This window comes from Cetorhinus maximus, chromosome 17, assembly GCF_964194155.1.
Source record: "Cetorhinus maximus chromosome 17, sCetMax3.hap1.1, whole genome shotgun sequence".
NCBI classification, from domain to species: domain Eukaryota; kingdom Metazoa; phylum Chordata; class Chondrichthyes; order Lamniformes; family Cetorhinidae; genus Cetorhinus; species Cetorhinus maximus.
The window spans coordinates 43,399,946-43,421,296 of record NC_135895.1 but is presented as its reverse complement, the minus strand read 5'-3'; the positions used below and the strand labels follow the sequence as shown (position 1 = coordinate 43,421,296).

The 21,351-nt window shown below is 41.6% G+C and overlaps 1 protein-coding gene across 3 annotated transcripts in view; it reads right to left on the bottom strand.

The window, feature by feature from the left end:
* The window catches only part of tut4 (terminal uridylyl transferase 4), an 84,816-nt gene that overhangs the window by 1,588 nt on the left and 61,877 nt on the right, over positions 1-21,351 (bottom strand). For 2 of the 3 annotated variants that reach the window (XM_078561098.1, XM_078561099.1), the window contains 8 exons: positions 13,545-13,622; positions 12,373-12,550; positions 10,250-10,297; positions 10,076-10,158; positions 7,136-7,251; positions 6,066-6,226; positions 2,232-2,350; positions 1,285-1,792 (listed from right to left, as the gene is read on the bottom strand). In XM_078561098.1, coding sequence (XP_078417224.1) covers positions 1,285-1,792; positions 2,232-2,350; positions 6,066-6,226; positions 7,136-7,251; positions 10,076-10,158; positions 10,250-10,297; positions 12,373-12,550; positions 13,545-13,622 — 1,291 coding nt within the window. The remainder of the gene's footprint in view (positions 1-1,284; positions 1,793-2,231; positions 2,351-6,065; positions 6,227-7,135; positions 7,252-10,075; positions 10,159-10,249; positions 10,298-12,372; positions 12,551-13,544; positions 13,623-21,351) is intronic. The other variant, XR_013579309.1, reaches the window with a different exon arrangement.

The following is a 21,351-nucleotide window of genomic DNA, read 5'->3' as shown; positions in this document are numbered from 1 at the left end:
AAAATTAACATTAAGAAGCCTATAAAGTGCATTCTTTTGTCCCCTTTGCAAACTGGGTGGCATGTAATTCTTCCTTAGTATTATTTCCTCTGTAATAACATATTTAACCTTGTAGCAGGGTAGCTTGTTTAAACATTTTGTTGCAAGATGTACTTACTTTACTTCACCAACATAGTTAAAAACAACATTCTGTCAGAAGTATGAGCAAAATATTAATACAATACGAAATAGATATTAGAGCAAAACACACTGCAGAGGGTTTACTGAGAATTTAATGCTATCAGTGATAATGAGCTAATATAAAAAAAAACATTGTTATTTAAGGTGGAAAAGAGAGGGGAATGAGAAGAAGCAAATTATAGGCTAAATTACCCTCTAAAAATAGCCCAGAATCCTTTATCAGTCTCTTTTTGTTTCTGTTCGTGCTATTTTTGCAGTAGTAGTAATAATTGTCACAATAAGTTTTACTGTTGGGATCCCTTAAACATAAAATATTTTTAAAAAATAAACACAAAGGGCTTGAAGTCATTTTTTTCACTGGTCTAATTTTTATGAAATGAGTACTGATGGTGACAAACTATAGGACTTGTGTGTAATTTATACTGTAATTTTATAATCTGAGTTGCAAAATATTGCCAAGATATTCAATTATGCAGGAAGTATTTTGCTGCTTTTCTGGTTCTCTAGAATTTCCATATGAGATGAAACCACAACTTCTCCCAAAAGCATGATTAATTAATTTGCTTCCCTTCTCTTTTGAGGCATTAACTCTTGCTAGTGCATGATTCTGCAAGTGCCGGTAACCTTACAGTTCCCATTCTTCACATGTCAGGTAGACAGCATCAACAAAACATTGAATCAATCCCATCTTCACCTGACATCAATATGTATACCAATCAGTGGTCTGGCATGGAAAGGGCAAAGAGCCAGCCAGCTTCCAAGAATAACTGTAGCACCTAATAACTGTCCCAACCAAAATCAGCCAATTCAGCACAGGTTGGACATCTTCTGGAGTTTACCATTGAGGAAGTGCTACATCACAAGCTACATCTTTGAGCTCATTTATTATTTCATTTGATAATCTTGCCCCTCATTATTTGTTATTTGTCATCTATCCATAAAGGAAATGCATTTTTGCTCGATAACGTCTGACATAAAAAAACATAATCATATGTATTATAAAATTGTTGAAAGAACTATAAAGCTACACTTAAGCATGTCCATTACAGTGCATATTAGAAGAATAGTAGCTACATATTAATATAATGAGAAAAATAAATATACCTGAAGTTCCCAGAGTGCCATTTCCCACTAGTGTGCTGCGAGTCATGTGATTGTGCCACTGTCCATCGTGAGGAGTGTTGGAGATACCCATGGGCCTGGCAGCAGGCTGAGCAAAGATGATACTAGGATCATTGAGATTCATACTGTTGGGATTAGCTGTGTTGCTACTAGACCGCATTGGGAAAGTAATGTTGGGATGGTTACCAGATGCAGAGTGAAGGACAGCAGGCCAAGAGTTAGTGGGCATTTGTACCTGGTGCTGTGGTTGGTGTGACTGTATTAAACCCAGGCTGTGTAGATTGGAATACTGACCTGGGTGAGGCTGAGGATATGGAAACAAGGGCAATTGAACCTGATGGGTTGGTTGAGCAAGTGTCTGTGCTAGCTTATTTTGAGAAGCAGCTTGTTGGGTCTGTGGATGGGAAACAGAAGCTGTTTGAGATGAATTTGGTGTTAATTGCTGATGTGCAGTTTGAGGAGAATAAGAAGGCGTCTGATGTGGTTCTGACTGAAAATTAGAAACAAAAAAGCAATGAGACAGACTATTGCTGCAGTTAATGGATTTCCAGTTTCTAACATTCTTTCACTAAACCATGTTTTAAGAGGGGAGGAAATAACTTACAAAAATATTGTGTGTGGGAAGGATGGGGAAAGTGATAATTGTTCTAAAAGGATTTATCTGATATACCATTTTCAAATACAAATATGTCACTACAACTGTTTAGCTGTAAGTACAGAGATTCCCACATATCTGTGATACTATTCATTACCATGTAATATTGATAATCTCAGTTACAATCAGGGGTTTGCCCCGGGGTATCAAGCTCTAAAAAAATGTTTTTGAGCGCAAAGCTACAAATGGCAATTTCAATGTAGAGTCTTCTATGCAGGAGAAAACCCTGTGCAACTGTAGTACTTTATGAAAGAACCAGAAACAAATAACTCACACATTCCGAGGGTTGCCTGGTACATTGTGGGAAATCCTGATGATGCCCTGAATGTGATGCTGATGGCTGGGAAGTTGTGACTGTCTGTATATTCGCGATATTTCGTGTAGCCTGAGGAACTTTAAGACAAAAAATAAAATCTCTGTCCGATACCAAACATGACAGTTACAAATGATTATTTAATATTGAATAATACTGTTACTCCTGAATTCTTGCAGTTTTAATTACTTAACCCTTCTTTCCTTTTCTAATTACTTCTTTATTTTCCACTTAAGTCTTGCCTTCCTACACCATCTTGTCAGACTACAGAACCTTACCTGAAAAAGGAATGGATTTGAACCATGCACTAATAGACTAGCAACAAAAGATCATATTAACACTGCTCAGGATAATTGAGCCTTCAGATTTATCTTTTTCACTGCTAGGAAATGCCTGGCTTCTTGCCAGTTCACATGCTGTCACATTGAGATTGGGAATTTACCACGCACGGAACAGCAATTCAATCAATGCTGCACCACTCTATTGCACAAAAATCTCAAGCTCCAAAAGAGTGCATCAACCCACCCTGGAATATTTTAGTATATGCAGTGTATGTACCTATTTATACTTAGTTTCTTCAGTCACTTAATTTCTCTATGCACTGTTATCCCCCTCCCCCATCAATATGGATATTAATTTCTAGTATTGTTGTTAAAGGACTAATAGAACTGAAACCTGTCTCTCCCTTGATGATTTAGTAGGAAAGCATATCACATGTCATGCTACATAAAAACCAGGAAGTTCAATTCCTGCACTGTAAAAGTAGCAATGGAAGCACTCAGGAGAAGAATAAAGTGGCAAGTGAGGTCAAAGACCATAGAGAAGTCAAGAAGAAATAAAGTTCACTGTTTAATTGTTAACATTCACTAAGGCAGTCTCCATGACATGGGCTGTGTAAAAGAAGGACTGAAGAGATTCAAACAGGAAGTAACGGGAGAAATGGCACTAAGTTGGATGATGATAATACATTTAAGAATCTTTAGATATGAAGGGTGTTAAAATTATGAGGTTTACAAGATTGTTATGGTAAAACAAATACACCCTCGGGAGCTAAGAATCACTTTGGATTGATTCTGGGAAAATTGAATGTCTATGTAAAGGACAGTGTGAATACACCTGTGAAGAGTTTTTTTTCAGTTGAGCTAAAAATAAGAAAGGAAGGGTATTCCTTTCTGCTGTTTAAAGTGTAATGCTCCCAGCTGATGTTGCTACTGGACAAGTCAGAACCTGGTTTGATAGGTAAAGGCAAGATATTGTGGATGCTGGAAATCTGAAACAGAAACAAAAACAAAAATGAAGAGCTCTGAAGGAGAGTCATACAGACTGGAAACGTTAACTCTGTCTTTCTCTCCACAGATGCTGTCAGACCTGCTGAGTTTTTCCAGCATTATTTGTTTTTGCTCCTGGTTTGATAGACCGTAACTTATTTTTTTGTTTGGAAACGTGGAGGGCAGCTACTGAACAGAGTCACAGGAGTCAGCTGGTGAACTGTTAGCAAAGAATAAAACATTCATTAAACAACAAAAGATAAACTATATTACAATACTCCTTCACCCACAGCTATACCTTTACAGACATATACAGATTTGTAAGGATAACACAAGTTACAAAAGCTATTTTATACTCTAATGTTCACAGTAACTACACAGTACAGGTAGACCAACAGGCGACCTGTGGTCAGGCACACCTGAACAAGTGACAGATGCCACCCCAAATAGATGCTATGGATCTCTCATCAACTCCCCCCAGACGTCTGTCACACCGTGAGCCAACTGGTCTTACTGAACTCCATCTTTCACATGAGGGTTTCCAATCTCCACTCTCGAAGAACCCATTTTGGAATCTTCTCCCAAATGACGCTTTCTCTCAGACATCTTCCACAAGGGTCTACCTCCAGGGTTTTGAACTCTCTTCTGACGTTCTTCTCTCCTGTATTGCCACGCGCACTCAAGCTTTGCCTTCCACACACTCACTCTCTCTCAGATATACAGCCGTGCCAACAGGATACCATTGTAAAGAGTTACAGACCTTTGGTTGTCTCCTTGGATCTTCTGGCTTCTCACAAGCCTATTTTGCTATAAGTCTGTGTCCTGCACACAGGGGTTTCCAATTTCCACTCTTGAAGAGCCCGCTTTGGAATCTTCTCCCAAACGACGCTTTCTCTCAGACCCATTCCACAAGGGTCCACCTCCAGGGTTTCGAACTCTGCTTCCGATGTTTCTCTCCCCTGAATCGCCATGCGCATTCAAGTTTTGCCTTCCACGCACTCTCTCTCTCTCAGATACTCAGCCATGGCAACAGGATACCATTGTTTCACATGCCCATAGTAAAGGGTTACTGACCTTCGGCTGTCTCCTTGGATCTTCTGGCTTCTCGCAAGCCTATTTTGCTTTAAGTCTGTGTCCTGTAGCTTTCTCCCTTTAAGCTTGGAGCCTTCCTCTCTCCTCCTCACTCTTATCTTCACTTAACAGGACCTTTTCCAGGCTCCTGTTCATCCTTTGACTAGAAGGCCTTCTTGGGTTCCCCCTTCTTCTGTTCTTTGGGGAAGCCTGCTTCCTGCAGGTCCCTCCTGTCCAGCATCTTCTTGCTCCTGTTTCCAATTTTAGTTAGGACTTGCTATCCGTCCCTCTCCAATGCTGCTTCTGCTGGCAATTCCTTTCAATCTTAGAGTACACTGACCAACTGAACTCAAACTGCTTTTGGTTTCTTTGTGTCTGTGTGGGGCCTCTCTCTGGACCCCTGTTGCTAGGCAACAGCACAGTCTTTTCTACCTTTTGTTTGCTTTAACTCCCCTTCAAGAGTCGTAAACCTCATTAAAATGCAGGCATCTTATAAAGTGAAAATTAAACACAGAATCTCCCTTTCTTAACACACAAAAATAGAAACACAATTTAAACTTTATTCCTAACACCCACAAACATAAATACAACCTCCTTAAATTCTCCAGTTTCTAACAAAAGTATAAGTTCCCTTCAAAAATAGTGTTTAATTAACTGTGCTTTAGTCATTTGTTACAGTAAAAGTTTTAAAACGTGAAATCTTGATGGGTCATTATTTCATCTATTAACTGGAAGCTCAAATTTCTTTTTAAAAGTTATCGGTCACAACAGGATCGTAACAAAGGTTGTTAGAGATGGGGCCATAGTTGGGAGAGGACAGAGGGATCCAGAATAGGCTTTTTAAAGGGGGGTGGTGGGGGGACGATGCTAGCTGTTTTGGTGATGCCAAATGATTGATCACGATGACATCATTGGCCTAAGGACAGATAAAGAGGCCATCAACTCCTGTGTAATATTGTTCCAGAATTTCCTAAACTCTTCAGCCTCACTAATCACCCCTACATTTAATAAACTATTATTTCAGTCATACCTTGGGCCATATCTCCTAACAGTTCCCCACTGCTTGGTGTCTATCTTCTCTAAAGCGACCTGAGGTTCTTCTCCTTTATGGGCACTATATATATATACTTTGGCCTTTTAAAGAATTTCATAGAAGTCAGAAGCATCCTGGAATGACTCACTCTCCAATTTTCTGTCCCTCTTGAAAAAGAATAACTACCTTTCATCTTCTTGACTGTGCTACTAAGATTGGGCATTCAAACAGGTGAATTGCAGGCACAAATCTACATTATTGTTCTTTGCATCAATGCACAGCATCACTGAAAACTGTATCTTAGAAGTACTTTTTCTTGAAGATTTTGAAGGAATAGAAGCAGTTCTAATCTGAGCACGTACAAAAATACCATAAGGTAAAATACAAATACTTCTTTTTCACCCAACCAAATAGTTTATTTACCAGACACAGTGTTGTTCCTTGGTCGGGCTGTTCTGTATTCTGGACAGTCTCTTCTCATATGACCAGTGTCACCACAGATAAAGCATCGTTTCTCTCTTAGTTCTTTTTCTTCTTCCTTTGAATCCTTCTCTTCATCTTTCTCGTTTTCTTTCTTCTTCATTCTTAACACAATATATATGTAGTCAATATTGCAATCCTTTAAGTTAAAAATAATAGCAAGCAAGGATGAATTTAGGGTTGCCACCCGTCTCAGTTTTGACTGGTTTTATTAACAAGTTTTAAAAATTTCAAATATTAACAAGCACCAAAAGGCATGGTTTTCCAGGTTTCTAGCATTTTTTTTGTCCAGTATTGCAGGAGTTACAGTAAAAGATCAAAACTAATTGATTCAAACTATTTAAATGACCAAAAATCAAAATTAAGTTCTCGTCATCATCAGGGAAGATGAGTGGGAGAGGGAAGGGGGAGAGGAAAGACAGAAAGCAAGGAAGACAGAGAGTGGAAAAAAAACATAACATTTTTAAGAGAAACTTCTAAGCATGCTGCAGGTGCTGTGCAGCCATGTCTACTGTTTGTTTTTCAATATGACAAAAATTGGGAATCCGAAGTCCATTGAAAAGGGCATTTCTTAGATCAAATAATAGAGGTTGAAAACTTCTTCAACAATTCAAACTGTCAACTTGGCTCAATGGTAGAAATCCCACCCAAGTCAAAAAGCGTGGGTTCAAATTCCATTCCAGGGTTAGAGCGTATAATCTAGTCTGATGTACTATGGGAACACACATGTCAGAGGTGACATGTTTTGGTGAAATCTTAATCTCTATCTGGCATAAGGAATCCTATGGTACTACCTGAAGACCAGCAGTGTCCTTGCCGATTTCCATTATTCAGGCAACACCATGCTCTCATGTGTTCCCTTAGCCTCTTTCTGCTAGCTATCTTCATTTATCTCATTTTCTGTTAGTGTGATCTTGCTGCTATGCAATTCAAAGCTAATCAATGGGCTGTGAAATGAGTTGAGATAGTCTGAGGACATGAAAGGAACTAAATAAATACAAGCTGTTTCTTACCGCCTCCTCTTTGGACAGTCTTTCATGTAATGTCCAATTTTCCCACAAATACGACAACATCTATCATTTGGTGCCAACTCCCCATCAGTCAGAATTTTCGAATCAAAAAAGTAATCCTAAAAAAGTTATTTCCACAATTTCAATTTTGTTGATCACATGATCATGGATACAAATTTAACATGAGAAAACTAAGTTTGCTCACTAAATGACCAACATTAAGATCTAGAGAAATAGAAACAGTTTGAAACAGGTTTTTCATAATTTTAAAAAAAAAATCAGATGTCCAAGTTTTCCTTCAGTTCAGTTTCTGTCTTCTTGTCTAATTTTCATTTGCTTTATCTCATTAACTTTCTTCATTCTAATTATTTGTTTTTTTCTACGTTTCTTTACATTCACTGCTTACCAAGTCGCATTTTGGCGTACCTTCTATTCTCTTAGCACCTTTTCCTTCTCCTTCTCCTCAAGAGAGCATAAACTCTCACTTCTGCTGTAATGAGCCCATCTCAATCCTACTCTACGTTATCCTTTTTCCTTCTCCCTCACCAAAAGACTTTAATCTCCATCTCAACTTCCTTGTTCTCTCTCCAAATGAATTGCCTTCTCCAAACATCTCCATCCAAATAAGTTCTCCTATTCATGTTGTTGGCCATTCTCACTATCTCATCATCTCCCGCAACCTCTACACACACTCAATGTATCAATCACCAACAAGACACCATCTCCAACTAACTTCACTGTATTCCGCACCACCCATATCCCCCATCCTCTCTCAATTAAAACTTTTCCTAAACAGTCATGAATAATATTCAAATGTCTGTAGTGCATCATTCTCGTAGATCAAATCACAGATTTCAACACGATCAATGATGCCACCATCCTAAACTTTCCTTCCGCTGATGTCCAGATTGATAAGAGTTGGTTCCAGTCTCACCTATCTCTAGTTTTAGTGAGAGCAGTTAAGCCCACTTTGGAATCCCCTGAGGAATGCATCCTTGTCCTCTTCTTCTCATCTGCATGCTACCCCTTGTTGATGTTCACAGGCATGGAGGTCAGATTCCACAAGTATGCTATTGACATCCAGCTCCACTTCCCTACTACTGCTCTGTACTCCAATGTCTCTGTGCTATCAGATGGCTTGTCTGACAATCAATCTTGAAGGAGTAGCAATTTCCACAGAAAACATTGTTTATCTTTGGGCCCCATGACGACTTCATTCCTCCTTCGGCTACTGTTCAAAACCATAGCATCCTATTCAACCAATCACCAATCCAATCACAAAGACTGCCTATTTCCATGTCTGTAACTCTTCCCACTAACCTCAATTCATTTCTGCTGAATCCCTCATCCATGCTTTTCTCACCTCCAGAATTCATTACATTGGTGCTCTTCTGACCAGCCCCCCATCCTCGATAAACTTCAGCTCATCTAAAACTCTGCTTCTCATCCTATCCCACGAAAAGCTCTGCTGCTCATTATCGCTATCCTTGCTGGCGTGTACTGGCTACCAGTCTCCCAAAGTTACAAATGTAAAATTCTCATCCATGTGCATAAATCCCTCCATGATTTTCCTGCTCTTTATCCCTCTCCAATCTCTACAATTTCCATTACATCCCAAATCTCTGTTCCTCTAACTCTGGCTTGCCCTCCTTTTCCAAATGTTGGAGGCCAGGCCTTCAGCAGCATGGACCTAACACTCTGGAATACCCTTTCTATCACCTTTCTGATTCTCCACATTCCACATTTCCTTTTAAGATCCTCTTTAAAACCCACCTCTTTAACCAGGTCTTTCATCATCCCTCCTAATCTGCCATTCTTTTGTTTAACATCCATTTTTCATCATGCTTCTTAAGTGCCAGCATGTTTTTCTACATTAACCCTGCCATATAGCCATGTTTCTGTTGTTGCTCAACATGGCTCCTTTCCTGCAGGTTTCCCTTTTCTTCTTTCTCAGGGTTTTTTTTACTTTGTTTCTTTTCTATCCAATATCAATGTCTATTCAGTCTCCATGACAACACATTATGGACTCCAGCAGTGGAGGTTAGATGACCATGATTATCTCCATAACTTTCAACCCCCTGATATTCCCTTCTTTCCATCATATATATAGGTCTCAGGATCCTATAACTTCAGCTGTGAGAAAAATAGGTTGGGGTTGAAATGGACAACAAAAGGACAGTAATACCACATCCAAAAATGGGTTGAGGTTTGTTTGTAAAAATTTGGTATTTAATAAACATGATGACCCCATGGCATCATCAATTCAGCTTTTTTTCACTGGGTAAAACCCATACAGACACCAAACACAATATAATATGAAACATAGATATTATTTACAATAGCCATATTTGATATTATTAATGGTAACGAATAACATTGAATTTACTGTACAGAAACAGGCCACTCAGCCCAGCTAATCTATGCCAGTTTTTATCCTCCACTTGAGCCTCTTCCCATCCGACTTCATTGAACCCTATCTGCATACCCTTCTATGTCTTTCTCCCTCACTTACTTATCTAGCTTCCGTTAAAAGCAACAAATGCTATTTGCCTCAACTACTCCTTGTGGTGGCAAGTTCCTTATTCTAACCAAGAAGTTACTCCTGAATTCTTTATTGGATTTATTACTGACTATCTTATATTTATGGCCCCTAGTTTTGGACTCCCCAACAAGCGTAAACATTTTCTCTATGTCTACCCTATCAAATCCTTTCATAATTTTAAACCTCTTCTACATCCCTTAGTGAAATCATCATAGACAAATATGTTTTGAAATAATTACAATTTTATATTAGCTGGTCAAGCAATAAAATGTGTTATTGCAGCACTGTGAGGTGACATTACTGGGGTTCTACTTAGTAAAAGTTGCTGGGATTGACAATGCATGTCTTATTTAATCAACAAGAAAGAAGAAAGGTAGAGTAAAATAATTGTATTTACATACTGTTTCCATGCCAGGATGTGGATATACAGGTGTACCAAATAACTTGCGTCCATTAATAAAAGCTTTCATAATAAAGTTGGTCACTGCAAAGACAGCAAATATTGGTATCGGAGCTAAGTTCATGCCTTTTGATGCAAAAAAACTTGTCAACAGCCCAAAAGAAAGAGGACTTACTTTTCCTTGAGACTCCAGCACCAAGATTGTGATTCAAGTCAAAAGGATCTGGAAAACAAGCTCTGGCATCAATGCATCATGTTTAAGATGGTATTAGCTCCCTTCATTCATTTATTCTGCTATCACAGAAATATTAGAATATTCTAATAATTTTGCAACACTTTTATCTATTTCACCTTTTCGTACTTCTTTCAGATAGTGATGTGCCAATATAGAAAATCATTCATGAACAGTTGACAAAGCAACATAAAAAAATACTTGGTTATTTTAGTTACAAACAACAATAATGAGAATAAAAACCAGCAGAAAATACCTTCTGCTTATTAACCATCATATAAGGGCAAAAATGGGAAGCTTACACTTTGGGGAATTGAAATGTGCAGCAAAATGTTAGGTAGCATCATTATTTATGTTCATCAAAAAGATCAACTAAGAGATGACAGCGACAGCACATGCTTCGTTCCAAAGAGTTTCCAATGTTGGTCAGATGGACAGCAGAAACAGTGAATGGACGCCAAACCCTTTTACATGGAAAGAGAAAGCTGGGAGGTATGTTGACTCAGTTTTAAATCAGCTTGAACTAGGCTTTTTCATTCCTACCAAAAAGCAGGGCAAAAAAACACTCAAAAAGCTATTGCAAAACCCAAACATTCATGTCATATAGTATATTAAAAAGTTTATCGGTTTCAGATGGTTGTAAAAACAACTTGTATTTACATAAGCACGCTTAACATAGTAAAACGTCCTAAGGGACTTCAGACAAGTGTTTATAAACAAAAATTTGAGAATAAAGAGATATTAGGATGGGGATGAGCACAAACTTAGTCAAAGAGATAGGCTTTTAGGAGGACCTTAAAGGAGGAAAGAGAGGAGGAGGAAAGAGAGGTGAAGGGGTTTAGGGAGGGAATTCCAGAGTCTACAGCCTTGGCAGCTGAAGGCTCTGCCACCATTGGTGGAGTGATTAAATCTGGAATGTGCAAGAGTCCAGAATTGGAAAAATTGGAGGGTTACAGGGCTGGAGGAGGTCAGAAAGATGAGGAGGGCAAGTCCATGGAGGAATTTGAAAACAAAGTGCTGAATTTTACTGGTCACCAGGTGACAAGAATGGAGTTGGGAGGCAGGGAGGAAGTTAGAGGACAGCAGTAAAATAGCAAGGAGCTACACCGGGGTAGCTTCCCATCGTAGTTCTGCTGCCAGGGAGGCAGGCGGCCAATTTACATAATTAAAGGCCCTATTTAGGTCCACCTTATGGGGCTGCCAGTATTTTGGGGTGGACTCCTGCCAAGTGGGGAGACTTCCAGCTTCATGAAGTTGGCCAAGTCCAGTGGGGGGAGGCATCAGAGCCAGAAGCACCATGTTCCAAACAGAAGGCTGCAAGCAGGAAAGGCAGCCCCTGTGGCCCCAGTGATCTCTCCGGAGGTGTTTTCCATCCACCCCGTGCGGCCCACTGCCTTGGCCCTGGAAATTTTAATTTGTACTTGCCTGTCTAAGGGCACCTCCATTGTGCAGTGCCCCGAGATCTCCAACCTGCCTCAGTAACCTCCACTCTTCCGGTGGAACTGCTGAAGCTTCAGAGCTACTGCACCAGGAGCCCGCCTGCCATCCTTAATTGGGCTGTGGGCTCGCAGGTGGCCAATTAGGAGGCCTCCTTCAGTCAAATTATTGAATTAGCTCTGCTCACAGCAGGGCCCGTCTCAGGCTTTTCAGCCCAACAGCAATGTCCTGAAGCCCACAGTGATCAGTTACAGCACAAATGATCATCATAAGTCTTCAGGAGAAAGGACTGGGGATAGAACAATAGCCATAAATTGAGGGATGTAGGGGAAAGTAACGAAAGGACACTGGGTTGATGGTCCAGTCTTGTTCAGAACAATAATGATAATAATAATGAGTTGTTGCTGGGGTTCAAAAGGACAAAGCAAAAATCTATCTGCTTAAAAAGTCAATGCACATAATAATTACAGTTGGTCTGTAAAAAGATGGGAGTGCAACATGTTCCCGAGTTCTGTACTGATTCTAGTCCCTAAAACAATGCATGATAATCCGTTCTTGGAATTAGTGATATTATATCAAGTGAAGCAGATAACCAATCGATAATTGAATAAATAAATTGAGCTAAATACCTTCTATAGCGATGCATTTTGAAGTCCATTGCTTTTCAAATGTTGTTAAAAGTTTTTTCTGTCTGATGCTAATAACATACTCCTTGAAATCAAATTCTTCAGTATAAAATCGCAACAGGCCTAACCAAAGTTCACCCACTGATTCTTTGTTTGTCCCAAGTTCAGGCAACTTTTTCTTCTAAAGCGTGAGAGAAGAAATATTCTTAATAAGTTATTCAGTGCGATATATGAAAAAGGTTTACAATATTGAGCTGTAAAGCCAGGCACTTAAACAAAGTAATTTAGCACAATTTCCCCAAACTGTAGAATTATCACATTGACCACGACAAATACATTTTTAACAAGGAAGAAAGCAGTTCAGAATCTAGTTCTAGGAAATTAAGCACTGAAAAGGTTAGTTAGCATTGAAAAACTTAGGTGGAACTTAAAATGGAAAAAGCTCTGGGCCTGATGGCATGCATCCTAGAATACTAAGCAAAATAATTGAGGAAACCAAGGCTCTGACCACAATCTTTCAAACATCCTTGCACATGGAAACAGTGCCAGAGGACTGGAGGATTTGTAACACCTGTGTTTAAGAAAGGAGATAGGAATAAACAAGGTAATATCGAGTGGTCAGCCCAACATTGACAGCGGGTAAACCTTTCGAGACATTATTACAGGATGAAATTAAAACTTCGGAAAAAAACAGTTATTTCAAAACAGCCTAAATTTACAGATTTCTAAAAGGCAAATCATGTCCAACAAATTGAGTTCTTTGAAGAAATAACAGAGTGCATTGATGAGGAAATTTATCAACTGTTAAGTGAGGCAGTAGACAGTGGACGTTACATTTGTACCTTAAAGAACAAAGGGGATAAAAAATTTTATATGCTGGAAGATGTTAGAACATGGGATTGATAGCCTATTGAAAAGTGTTGGAAGCAGGGTTCATGTGAAAAAATGTTTAGAAAGAAACCACTGAAAGGGTATAAGGAATGGTAAAAGTAGATAGCTTTCTCCCCAAAAATCTGGCACAGATACGATGAGAAAAGTTACCATCTTATGTGTTTGTAAAACGCCACAGTTCTAAACAATTTCAAGAAAACTTTCCATAACTTAAATCCCAATAATCCAGTTACATTACCTTCAAGGTAAAACATGGATGTAATGAATCAAAAATAATATATTACCAGTTCTTCAACATCATCAAAGAAGAAGGCATTCCATCCATCTACCATTCTCTGCGGCACTTCTTTTCCATCAAAAATCTACAAAGAATTGGTTTTGGCTTTTAAGCTCAGTTTAGAAAAATTCACATATACAAAAACAATGACGGCCCCAGTGCTTTGGATATTAAGTTTGATAAAATTTCCCCCAACCATGTTGTCTATTGCATGATTATTTTTCCAGAATACTCACAAAACATAATAATACCCGTTACTGAATTTAGCTACTGTTTTGCTGGTCATCATTGGTACCGACAGTAGCACTGCTTGCCAGTGTCGCATTCTAAAATATTGTGTTCCACAAACAGAAGCAAGAGTTCAGCCACTATGGTCACGGTACATAAAAAACACTTTCCAACTCTTAAAATAAGAAAATCTCAAACTACAATTAAAGTATGCACTCTGCTGGAAATGCAATTGCATTGGAGGACTGGCAGAATAATTTGAGTATTTATACTAGTTGAAACAAAGATATTCTTTCTATTCCAGGATCACAACATTAGATTTTTAATCAGTACTTAGAATTGCCCATTAGCTTAAAGTTCAAATTACTTTTAAGAATCAAGTTGGTGTGCATCCACACTGCCTGAAAGTTTTCAGTCAAGTTAGCTAGATGATCAGAAAAGGTTAGATATAACTCTATATTGGGCAGTAACATTCACAGAAAAACAATATCCTATAAAAAATATAGGTTGTGATTTTCCGTGAAATCGACAAAGTCCAAAAGCAGGCAGGGAAATTGGCGTCTGACCCATTGATGGCAATGGCGGCATTTTAAGACCATAAGAGGTAGGAGCAGAAGTAGGCCATTCAGCCCATCGAGTCTGCCCCGCCATTCAATGAGATCATGGCTGATTTGATAATCCTCAACTCCACTTTCCTACCTTTCCCAATAACCCTTGATTCCCTTACTGATTAAAAATCTGACTATAAGACCATAAGACATAGAAGCAGAGGTAGGCCTTTTGGCCCATCAAGAATATTGTGAACGATATTGAATATTGAGAACGCCATATTGTGCGTCACTTTGTTGAAAGAATTGAGAGGCATGGGTTTCACGTCGGATCGCTGGCAGGGCGGCCTCTGATTCGCCCGCTTTGCCGTCACCTCAGCTCTTCTGTAATCCGCCCGCCATATTTAAAGGTTGCTCCTGCACAGAACTAGCACTTTCTAAGGGATCGATAGCTGGTGGAAAGTCATGGCATCCAAAGGGAGGAAACATGCTGCCCCGAAATTCAGTGACGCCTCTCTTGAGCACCTACTGGTTGCAGTGGAGGCCTGCCGCAAAATCCTCTACCCCACCTTGCTCTGAGCAAAGAACCTTCATCCAAGGTGACAAATCCAGCATGGGAGGCAGTGGCAGCGGTGGTGAGTGCCAACGTCCTACAGAAGAGGACAGCCACCCAGTGCAGAAAGAGGATGAATGATCTCCTCCGTTCTGCCATGATAAGTCACCCTTCTCATCACTCTCAACTCACAAACCCATCACACATTCACAGGAATCTCTGCCAGGTCAAGGATCATCACCACTCACTCACTCACTCACAAACACCGTCATCTCTTCTGCAGATCGTGTCCTCATCCCATCCATGGCACCACTCACCACCCACACATGCCAGACATCCTTCTCATCTAGCCTGGCAGGAATCCTCCTTACACTCTCTCCATCTATCTTCATGCAGGACAAACTGGCTCATAACAAAAAGGAGGTCCCAGACTGGGGATGGAATGCCTCAACTGAAGGTCCTGACTGTCTTTGAGAACAGAGCCATCCACCTGGCTGGCGAGGATCTGGACTGTTCCTGTGCTGACGGTGAGGTTTGCGGTGCTCAACCAAGTGAGGATCCTGCACTACAACATCCATCAGACAACCATGCTGTGAGTGATATCTCCTGTTCCACAGTCCCCTGTCATGCACTAATGATCTTTCTTTACTTATGCAGGCACACCTGGGAAGCATCCGGGAGCGTGCATGACTCAGCCCTCCACTCAAACCCCAAAGACACCTCGGAAGAGGAATCTGATGACACCCTAATTGAAGGCCTGTCACAGCTCTCACCCACACCCTTCAACAGTGCAGACACACACACCTCAGCAGGACCTGGCTCTCGAGTAGCCTCAGGGTCACAATCTGGTGAGCGACAGCACACGGTCTGATCCACAGCAGGCGGAGGCAGGGACATCCCAGGGTGCCAGCACTAGGAGGACAGCTGGAGGCCAGGAATCTGGACTCAGTTCTACCTCAGGTGCTGGAGCTACAAAGACAAGCTCGGGAACATTGGGAAGGGATGTCCTTAGATTGCAAGGCACGATGGAAGAATCTGCCATCCTTCAGACCAAAGCGATAGCGCTGGCATGCCAACACGCCGAGGTCAACATTGATAGGGTGGTGGCCACCATGGAGACCTTGGCGCAGGACATCAATGCTGCACTGCACTGCTGCAGGAGATGCACTCCATCGCTGAGGAACTTGCTGGCATCCATCAGTGTCAATGTGAGGGGTTGGGGGGGGTCGAGGCATCTCGAGCTCACTCCAGCTACCCCTTCCTCTCAAGGAGTCAGCCAGGGGCCCTTGGGACCCATAGGGAGGAGGATCAGCAGGTGCACACTCCGGGGCCACCCACCGAGGTGACTCTGGGAGTGACTGGCCCATTCGAATCCCCTCTTTCTGTGACCCCTGCAGCTCCAGCTCCGCAGACCGAGGAGGGTGGCACTGCCACACAGCAGGACCCCGAAAGCAGGCTGGGGCCCTCCAGGTCTCAGCCCTCCAGAGGACACCCACCAAGATCATCACAGAGAACAGGGCATAGCAGTCAGAAGGCCGCCTCCACCCCCGCTGTGGATGTCAGTGATGCACCAAGACGTAGTAGCAAGGTTAGGAAAGTCAAGCAGATGTAGTTGCACAATGTGGGCATGGGTGTTAATCACTGACATATAATGTTCACCCATGTAAATACATTCAATCATGTCTCATTGTTATGATGAGATGTGTTCATGTCATTCAGAAGTGAAACCTTTGGTCCCTGCACAAAATGAAGTCACGAGTCACAGTCCAGGGCCCCTCCTCTGTGCAGTGCATGACCTTCTGACCACAGTGATTGTCCTGTCCCAAAGTCAAAGCCCACCTCAGTATGCCTGCACCTTGATGTTGACTGTGTTTACTGCAGGAATATCGTGCCCTAGTGTTATGATATGGCAGGTGGTATTTGCCAGGTTGACCAAATAAACAAGGGAAACTTGGCCAAGTTATTACAACGATTTTGCAATTTGTATTTATTACAAGAAGGCTTGTGCACCGAAGTCAGAAGTAATGAGCCTACTGTCACCTTTAGTGATTTTAAAGACTAAATTAAAACATTTATTAACAAAAGAAGGAAAAAATTAAACACACACACAAGATTACAGTTTAACAGTTCCCAAAATTTTTACTTAACCAGACTCCCAACTACACACCCCTTTAAGCCAACAGTCCAAATAGGTTCCAAACTTATAAAGTCATCCAGCAATTTTACCACAAGCACTCATTGGACAATGGACTTCCAAAGGCTTTTAACACAAGTTTGGTTACTGTAACAGCAAACTTTTGCAGGGTGGCTAGAGGCTTTTCCCAAGTCTGTTTCACATGGTACACCTTTCAAGATCTCACAAGGCCACAGCTCAGCCTTCCACCCTTCTTCAAATATATTTTATCCCTTTTATAGAGTCATAGAGGTCTACAACACAGAAAAAGGCCCTTCGGCCCATCGAGTATGCGCCGGTCAAACAAGTACCTAACTATTCTATTCCCATTTTCCAGCACTAGGCCCATAGCCTTGTATGCCATGACATCACAAGTGCACATCCAAATACTTCTTAAATATTATGAGGGTTTCTGCCTCTACCACCCTTTCAGGCAGTGAGTTCCAGATTCCCACCACCCTCTCGGTGAAAGAATTCTTCCTCATATCCGCTCTAAACCTTCTGCCCCTTACCTTAAATCTATGCCCCCTGGTTATTGATCCCTCCACCAAGGGAAAAAGTCCCTTCCTGTCTACCTTATCTATGCCCCTCATAATTTTATACACCTCAATCATGTCCCCTCTCAATCTCCTTTGCTCCAGGGAAAATAACCCCAGACTATCCAATCTCTCCTCATAACTAAAACTCTCCAGCCCAGGCAACATCCTGGTAAATCTCCTCTGCACTCTCTCTAGTGCAATCACATCCTTCCTATAATGCGGATTCCAGAACTGCACGCAATACTCTAGCTGAGACCTAACCAGCATTTTATACAGATCCAGCATAACTTCCCTGCTCTTATCACAGAATCACAGTGCAGAAGAGGCCCTTCGGCCCATCGAGTCTGCACCGACACGTGAGAAACACCTGACCTACCTACCTAATCCCATTTACCAGCACTTGGCCCATAGTCTTGAATGTTATGACGTGCCAAGTGCTCATCCAGGTACTTTTTAAAGGATGTGAGGCAACCCGCCTCCACCACCCTCCAGGCAGTGCATTCCAGACCATCACCACCCTCTGGGTAAAAAAGTTTTTCCTCACATCCCCCCTAAACCTCCTGCCTCTCACTTTGAACTTATGCCCCCTCGTGACTGACCCTTCAACTAAGGGGAACAGCTGCTCCCTATCCACCCTGTCCATGCCCCTCATAATCTTGTACACCTCGATCAGGTCACCCCTTAGTCTTCTCTGCTCTAACGAAAACAACCCAAGTCTATCCAATCTCTCTTCATATCTTAAATGTTTCGTCCCAGGCAACATCCTGGTGAATCTCCTCTGCATCCCCTCCAGTGCAATCACATCCTTCCTATAATGTGGCGACCAGAACTGCACACAGTACTCCAGCTGTGGCCTCACCAAGGTTCTATACAACTCCAACATGACCTCCCTACTTTTGTAATCTATGCCTTGATTGATAAAAGCAAGTGTCCCATATGCCTTTTTCACCATCCCACTAACATGACCCTCTGCCTTCAGAGATCTATGGACACATACTCCAAGGTCCCTCTGTTCCTCAGAACTTCCTAATGCCATGCCGTTCATTGAATACTTCTTGGTCAAACTACTCCTTCCAAAGTATATCACCTCACACTTCTCAGGGTTAAATTCCATCAGCCACTTATCTGCCCATTTGACCATCCCTTCTATATCTTCCTGTAGCCCAAGACACTCAACCTCACTGTTAACCACCCGGCCAATCTTTGTGTCATCCGCAAACTTACTAATCCTAGCCCCCACATAGTCACCTATGTTGTTTATATAAATGACAAATAAGAGGGGACTGAGCACAGATCCCTGTGGTACGCCACTGGACACTGGCTTCCAGTCACTAAAGCATCCTTCTATCATCACCCTCTGCCTCCCACATCTTAGCCAATTTTGAATCCACCTTATCAAATTACCCTGTATCCCATGTGCCTTTGCCTTCTTTATAAGACTCCCATGTGGGACCTTGTCAAAGGCTTTGCTGAAATCCATATAAACTACATCAACTGCACTATCCTCAGCTATATTCTACGCCTCGGCTAATAAAGGCAAGTATCCCATATGCCTTCTTAACCACCTTATCTACCTGCCAGACCTTAAGGGACCAGTGGACAAGCACACCAAGGACCCTCTAATCTTCGGTACTTCCCAGGGTCTTACCATTCATCGTGTATTCCCGTGCCTTGTTTGTCCTGCCCAAGTGCACCACCTCACACTTATCTGGATTAAATTCCATTTGCCACTGATCAGCTCATCTGACTAGCCCATTTGTATCATCCTGTTATCTAAGGCTATCATCCTCACTATTTACCACCCCACCAATTTACGTGTCATCTGTGAACTCACTGATCAACCCTCCTACATTCAAGTCTAAATTGTTTATATATACCACAAACAGCAAGGGATCCAACACCGATCCCTGTGGAACCCCACAGGACTCAGGCAACCAGTCGCAAAAACACCCCTCGACCATTATCCTCTGCTTCCTGCCACTCAGCCAATTCTGGATTCAATTTGTCAAATTGCCTTGGTTCCCATGGGCTCTTAACTTCGTTATCAGTCTCTCATACGAGACCTTATCAAATGCCTTGCCCTCATCTACACACCTGGTCACCTCTTCGAAAAATTCAATCAAATTGGTCAGACATGACCTCCCCTTAACAAAACCATGCTGACTGTCCTTGATTAATTCCATGCCTCTCCAAGTGTAGATTAATTCTATCCCTCAGAATTGCTTCCAATAGTTTCCCCACCACTGAGGTTAGACTGACTGGCCTGTAGTTCCCTGGTTTATCCCTTCCTCCCTTCTTGAATAATGGTACCACATTGGCGGTCCTCCAGTCCTCTGACATCTCTCCTGTGGCCAGAGAGGTATTGAAAATGATTGCCAGTGCCCCTGCTATCTGCTCCGTTGCCTCACTCAACAGCCTGGGATACATTTCATTCGGGCCTGGAGATTTATCTACTTTTAAGCCTGCCAGACCACTTAGAGCCTCCTCCCTTCCTATGCTAATTTCTTTAATTATATCACAGTCCTTCTGCCTGATTTCCATACCCACGTCGTCCCTTTCACTTGTGAACACTGACACAAAGTATTCATTTAGAACCCTACCTATGTCTTCCAGCTCCACACACAAATTACCACTATGGTCCTTAATGGGCCCTACTCTTTCCCTATTTATCTTCTTACTCTTAATGTACTTGTAAAAGAATTTTGGATTTTCCTTTATTTTACCTGCCAATGTTTTCTCATGCCCCCTTTTTACTCTCCTAATTTCCTTTTTAAGTTCCCCCCTACACATTCTATACTCCTCTAGGGCTTCTGCTGTTTTGAGCCCTCGGTATCTGCCATAAGCCTCCCTTTTTCTCTTTATCCAATCCTGTATATCCCTCAATATCCAGGGTTCCCTGGATTTGTTGGCCCCACCCTTTATCTTTACTGGAATATGTTGGCCCTGTACTCTCCCTATTTCCTCCTTGAATGAGTCCCACTGCTCTGACGCAGATTTACCTAAAAGTAGCTGCTCCCAGTCCACTCTGGCCAAATCACTTCTGATCTTATTAAAATCAGCCTTCCCTCAATTTAGAACTCTGATTTCTAGCCCAATCTTGTCCTTTTCCATAACAATCTTGAATCTAACGGAGTTATGATCACTATCTGCAAAATGCTCCCCAACTGATAGTTCTACCACTTGCCCAGCTTCATTCCCTAAAATTAAGTCCAGGATGCCCTCTCTCTTGTAGGACCTTCTACGTACTGGCTTAAAATGCTCGCCTGGATGCATTTTAAGAATTCCACTCCCTCTAAACCTATCATACTATGACTAACCCAGTTAATGTTGGGGAAGTTGAAATCCTCCACTATTATTGCCCTATTATTTTTACACTTCTCTGAAATTTGCCTACATATCTGCTCTTCTATTTCTCTCTGACTGTTTGGGGCCTATAGTACACACCTAGCAATGTGATTGCTCCTTTTCTGTTCTTCAGATCGACCCATATGGCTTCATTTGAGGAGCTTTCTAAGATGTCATCCCTCCTTCCTGCTGTAATTGATTCCTTGATCAATATTGCGATACCCCCTCCTCTTTTACCTCCTTCCCTGTCTCGCCTGAAGACCCTATATCCTGAAATATTGAGCTGCCAATCCTGCCCCTCTCTCAACCATGTCTCTGTGACAGCAATGACATCATACTTCCATGTGTTAATTTGTGCCCTCAACTCATCTGCCTTATTCATCAGACTCCTTGCATTAAAATAAATACCATCCAATCTTGCCAAACTC